Source organism: Opisthorchis viverrini (assembly GCF_000715545.1).
Source record: "Opisthorchis viverrini unplaced genomic scaffold opera_v5_55, whole genome shotgun sequence".
Taxonomy (NCBI): Eukaryota; Metazoa; Platyhelminthes; class Trematoda; order Opisthorchiida; family Opisthorchiidae; genus Opisthorchis; species Opisthorchis viverrini.
In genome coordinates, this window is record NW_008751709.1 from 1,343,847 (window position 1) to 1,350,072 (window position 6,226).

Below are 6,226 nucleotides of genomic sequence, written 5' to 3' on the forward strand. Positions count from 1 at the left end.
GTGTGACTTGAAGAAAACCGATTATCACCCCTATATATATATATATATATATATATATATATATCATGCAGGTTATTCTCCTTTCATGACAACCACTTCACTTACTACCATTTTTTGAGATGCTTCTCCAGTAGCAGTTGTGTTTGCTTGGTTTGGGATATCTTTTCCCATTCCGCCTTGCTGCTAGACTTTAGGAAAGTGTGTTGTCCTTCCTGCAGCTCTCTACTTGGTTGGTTTAGGTGGATCTCATCAGTTTAATCCTCTCCCATTTACCTAACCGGTCCTTCGTTTGAATTACTTCGTCCACCTTGATTTTCGTGAATCGTTTTTCAGTGTGACATTAGTCCCCGGGAGATTTAATCATAAGCATCACAGGGAAACAATGAAGGCATACCCATCATGTGCCCAAACACTATTTCAACCATCCAAAGTACCACCCTCATAACACTAGGCTTGAGCAGGCGCTGTGTACTGGTGGCTTAAATTGTTCGAATGATACAACAACCCTCTGATCTTTTTCTATGAAGCACTTGCACGAATGACGTTTACCCTAGGGCCACACGATTCAAATTTTTGTTCATACTCTGGTCGGGCTGACAGCTGACGCTGACACAACACTCATTTATTATTCTTCCGCTCAAACATTATTAATCACACGCAAAATTGTCCGTGTTCTTTTTATGATAGAATGATAAAAAACATGGCCTAGGGGTACGCCCTTTCTTTCGGAGATTTCAGATGTTGGAACGTCATCACACTCGCTGATCGGGTCCCATGTGATAAAACAAACAGGCGTGAATACAGAGTAATCGGAAGACTGAAGGAATGGGTACTCTTTCAGTCTGCCGACACCTACCAAACCGCTGATCGAAGAGAGCCGGAATAGTACGTTAGTAGTGGAGAATTTAGGAACACTCTAATGAGGCTGCTGAGGCCTAGCTGCTTCCGGAATAGCGCAATAGTCCCAGTTCGAGTGAATGACGATAGACACTGACGGAATAGCGAAGGATCTCTGAGGTGCTAATTTCATTGGACATATGGTGCATAGCTTTAGCGAAATGAACGCATTCTTGCTGTTGGATGATGATCGCTACGATATGCCTTAGTGTGCTCGGGCCTCTCAAATCGCTCTTGAGGTACAACGTAGGTATGAAAGCATTTCGAATTTGATTTATTTGACAATCGGTCTGTAATAAATGAGCTCAGATGGATGTGTTTGGATCAACAGTACACAGAAAGGTGCTTCCGTTAACAATAGTTTTTGCATATTTTCTTTTAATCTAAAGCCTCATTACACAGCCTCCGAACAACTTGTTGCTTACTTGCTTCGTACTTTACTGTTTTAAACTGCATGTTGTATCTCAGCCCTTTGTTTCATTTTGCCTAACAAATACAGTGCTCCCCTCTACCCCATACACAGGTGAAGCTTTATCCCACTGTGAGATGCTAGATACACGAACAGGAGCATGGCAAGCAATCCCACCATCTCCCCACCCACGCATGAGTCACGGGGTTGCCGGTTCTGGAACACAGGCGTTTCTTGTTGGCGGGTTAGGGGAAAATTCTGTCGACTGCTTTGATATCGTCGCTGAGAAGTGGTACGCAGTTGGAAACTTACAAGAAGAGTAAGTCGATGCTTGATACAAAACGAAAAGCATCACATCAGACCAGTTGTTATTACTGAGGATAGACGATGAAAGGCCCAGGTGATTTCCTCGGTGGATATCTCACATCACACTGTTTTCAATTTTTGCATGACTGGCCTTAAAGAAATGACCTGTTCTAAGATTTCAGTATTGAGATTAGAAGACTTTCTGGGTAGTAGCGAGTTCAACCACTCAGTTCTGTAAAACAGTGCTTTTCACAGTTCACAGCTTTGATAATTAGAAGAACTTAGTTAAGAATTCAATCTTTTAGCAAGATTGTTTTATTGACCATGCGTTATTCACACTCTAAAAGCAAAGAGCCGCAGTAGTCCTTCTCAAAAGACGAGCAACTTTCTGGAGGGTCATAAACAAAGTTCTCAGTCAGTTACAGGCTAGCGCGTGACCTTTATCCTCTCCTCGTAACCGGTTTTCTTGAAAAGATTGTCGCGTTCCTGTGCTTAGGCATTGCTGCAGAGTGGGTGACGGACGTGACATTTCTCAATCAAATTCTCACAACAGAATCCAGACTAAGACCAAAAACCATTCGGTTTTCAAAGAGCGGTACTGCGGAAATTCCTTGGACTGTTCAAATCTATAGATGTATCTTTTCCATATCACAAGTCGAACCACTACCGTATTGACTGTAAGAACTAGGGTAGACACCAAATTGGCAATGAATTTGTAATGTGATCTATTGGATGTGGAATTCTTTTCGACAGTGGAATTTCTCGTTCGTATACGAGACAGCACTGGCGGTTATATAATCACGAAACTGGATGGTAGGTCTAAGTTTCTGCTGAAATTCTGGGTACTTGGTTCTATTTTTGGTGTCAAAGTATTGTCATTGTTACATGCTCTTGCCACTCGAACATGAGAACTTCGCCTATCCTAATGTGACTGTGAAGACACCCTATCTCTTACCTTTCCCTTCCGAAACAGACATGAAGCACCCGGAGTCATATGTCACGGTCGATATCTCTACGTGTTCGGGGGTGCCGGACGGCATGGCTCAATGACATGCGTGGAACGATACGATATCGATCGAAAACAGTGGGATTCCATGGCTGTCATGCCTGCTGCCACAGCATTTTCAGGTTTGTCTTCTGAACGTTTCGTTGCCTCTCATTTGAAGAATAAAAACGACTTCTTGATGCGCTGTATTCCACGAAAATTGTAAAAAAGCAACCTAAACTGAAAGATGAGATTCCACCTGGGAATGCCCGTGTTGTTTTCTTCCGCACTCCAGCACTGTAGCAGCACTACCCCTTTACACAAGACATCCCTATGAATCATCCGGTGAATAACGAAGAATTTGACATCTTGGGGTTTTGCGGGATAGGTATATTGTGGATAGCCACACCACTCTCGTTTGAATGGCCATGTTCCTGTTCTGGCGTAATTATTCCGGTGAGTCCACACCAAAGGGAAGCACTGGACTCGAGTTCCGCTCTTGTTAGAGCTCATCGGCAGTGCATATCCAATGACCGTGCCGGGATTTGAACCCCGGACACCTGACATGCGAGGCGAGCGTGCAACCACTACTCCGCCAATGCACGTTGGACGCGTCTGGCACATCGGGCACGCCAATCACATCGCTCAAGTTTGAACACGTTCGCCTGTTCAGACGTGATAATTCAGATGCGCCCAGCATGTGTTGGTGCAGTAGTGGTTACACGCTCGCCTCGAGTATCAGACGTCCGGGGTTCAAATCCCGGCACGGCCATTGGATGCGCACTGCTGATGAGCTCTATCAAGAGCGGATCTCGAGTCCAGTGCTTCCCTTTGGTGCGGATTCACTAGAATAACTACACCAGAACATTAACATGGCCGTTCAGACGGGAGTGGTGTGGCTATGAACAAGAATTTGACCTCATTAAATATGTAGTCCTTTTGTGTAAGAAGCCTCTAGCCAATGAACAGGTTGAAGGTGATGCCTTTACAAAAAAAGGCCTTTGCAAAGTGCAACCTCCGTAGTTTGATCAGTAAACCTTTTATGGCACTCAGAGATGGGCAGCACAACCACCAGCCTGATCTCACTTCACGTGTTAAGTAACTCGAAAGAAGCCGAGCTCTCGTAATCCAAAATAAGTTTAGATGAGAAGTGATAATCATTTTGTAGCCGGATGAACCGTATTATTTGTTTTAGTTTAAGAAATAATAGTGGGATTTTTTATCAGAGGCTTCTAAACAGAATCGTTCGTTTTTTGCCTTGAGAACACCACAGTTGTGCGTCTTGGCAAAGGAACGTTTACGTTGTTACCCATAGTCACGGGTAGTCTTGAACAAACTACAAGGGAGCATTGAGTAAGGGCCTTTGTATTCAATAGAAGACCTTTCAAGTAAGGCATTATCTGTTTTGGAATCCGCGAGAAAAGGGCAAACAGTGGTTTGTTCAACAAGATGGGAGGTAGGTAATACCGTAGTGCCAATGCCTTTCCTCGAATGTTGGCACCGCTTTCACTAAACAGATATCTTTATTTGTAAAACCCATGTATGTCCACATTCTGGTTTAAAGAACATTATTCCATTTGGGACGCTCTCCATCCCACCGAAGTAAAACATAATCAATTATATTACCCTCAGTTCCTGAGGACTGCTTTCCACCAATCTTTCTACATGAAGTTCCAAGAAATTCCAAACAAAAGATCGAAGACCTACAATTTTACTGATCTCAATTTCTTACTCTCTCCATACTGTCCTGAGTTGTTCTATCTGTCTCCCTTTATCTGATGCTGCAGTTTGTTCATCCGATTTTCGTATCTGCCATGTGTTTGGTGCGCATCATCGAGGCCAATTCTATTGCTATTCAGTTTTAGTTGTAGCGTGCCTTTTGACATTTGCTCAAGCTTTTGTTCAGTCCATTCCGTAAATAGATGACTTAATTTTTCGCACTTTAGGCCCAAAATCTGCTAAAGCTTCAGATGTATGGAACTCATAGGATGGTGAAATTCAGGAAGCATAAGGCAGCTGTGTGCACAGTGGACATTACTTTCTCCAGTCTGGCGGGATCCAGCTATTTTCAGAGAAGAATCATGTCTATACAGCCCGATAAATATGAATAACAAACTAAAAGATGCATCCCATGGCGCACACACATCCTTGTGTTCTCCTCGCCTCTCTCCCTGTGAACCTGAAATATGCGAAGCGTCGGTACATCAAACATTCACGACCGGTTTCCATGTATTCACGACTAAGATTCGAATTAGTTAATCCAAAGTTTCCATTAGAATGAACCCAAGTAAAAAGACGGGTTCTTTGTGTATCTCCCAGTCATGATGGGTCTATTTGATTGCCATTAAGGTAGTCAAAAACAACCGTCAAGTACTCACATCACTAAACCGGAGGGAATATGGACGTCATGAATTTTGGCACGCTTAGGAATTAACTATTCTTCTGTCCCCTAGTTTCCAGAAACTCTGTATGACACGCTGAATGAATCAATATATGACAGTGGATCATAAAGTACGGTCGACAACAAATTTTTAAAACGTCTGCCATCTGAATGGTCAGCCGGTGGTTAGGAAGTTTTTCAAGCTAACCACCAGATTTGTCACTCGCTTGTATTTAGTTGGAGGGTTGTTTTGCAAACAGGAGTTATGGAAGAGTCGACAAGCTTTGGCCTTAGGAAATCAGACTATAATTGCAGTACCGCTGAGTGGACCAGCTCCGATTCTTTTGAAGGGTTGCGAAGTTAAGTGACTTCAGCGAGAGAATATTAGGGATTCTACTCATCCTGACAGACAGTAGAAAATGAGAAACTCCACACAATTATATCAACCGCTGCGATTTTATTTTTTCTCCTAGCTACCGCAGTTTTTGAGGATTTCGTCTTCCTTCTTGGAGGAAGAAGCAACTCCGGACCATCCCAACGTGTACAGTTGTATGATCTATGTCGGGATCAATGGCACATACTTCCACAACAACTTCCAGCTGCCCGCTCAAGCGGCTGTGCTGTCGTTTTATATTCGAACCCCCCTACTGCAGGCCTACGATGAATTTTTCGAAAAATGTAGGACCGAATTCTGTCCAATGGAGGTCAGATGTTTCCCCCTATCATTTTCATCCTACATGCCGTTCTCTTTCATTTGTACAAAATCTTTCCCCCAGCTAAAACTGGCTTTTATTCCTCTAACTGGGGGGGCGTACTACCTCTCAAGGCTGGCCAAAGCTAGTCTGAGAAGCAGCTTCAGGCCTTGAACAAAATACGTTATCTGAATTCTTGCGATAACTTCGACGACACATTAGATTAGAAAACAAATTTTCGAATAACCAAGTTACAATGTCTACAATCCACTGGTTCAGCGTGGGTTGGAATTCAATCCCCTGGCGTACTGATTTTAGTCTTTTTTTTAATGTGTTGCCCTTCATTCTGAAAGCAGGTGCGTTGAAAATTTTTACATTACTCCCCAAAGGCGGCTGCCTCCATGAAGAGAGCTAAATTGCTTGACATTGTGGCAGATACTTTCGTCCAAAAACAGCACAGTTGTTCGGTCTGATAGCAGTGTACTTGGCATGCGTGAGTGGGGTTCGAGTACTTTGGTGGCCAAGTAATCAACATAAAATTGGTTCCGATGGTGATC

At 43.3% G+C, this 6,226-nt stretch overlaps 1 protein-coding gene across 1 annotated transcript in view; it reads left to right on the forward strand.

Moving 5' to 3' along the window:
- The window catches only part of T265_03630 (hypothetical protein), a gene marked incomplete at both ends in the record, with an annotated part of 28,679 nt that extends 22,843 nt beyond the window's left edge, over nt 1-5,836 (forward strand). The window contains 3 exons of the mRNA XM_009168165.1: nt 1,421-1,625; nt 2,586-2,740; nt 5,451-5,836. Of these exons, the coding sequence (XP_009166429.1) occupies nt 1,421-1,625; nt 2,586-2,740; nt 5,451-5,641 (551 nt within the window). The remainder of the gene's footprint in view (nt 1-1,420; nt 1,626-2,585; nt 2,741-5,450) is intronic.
- Between the last annotated feature and the right edge of the window lie 390 nt (nt 5,837-6,226).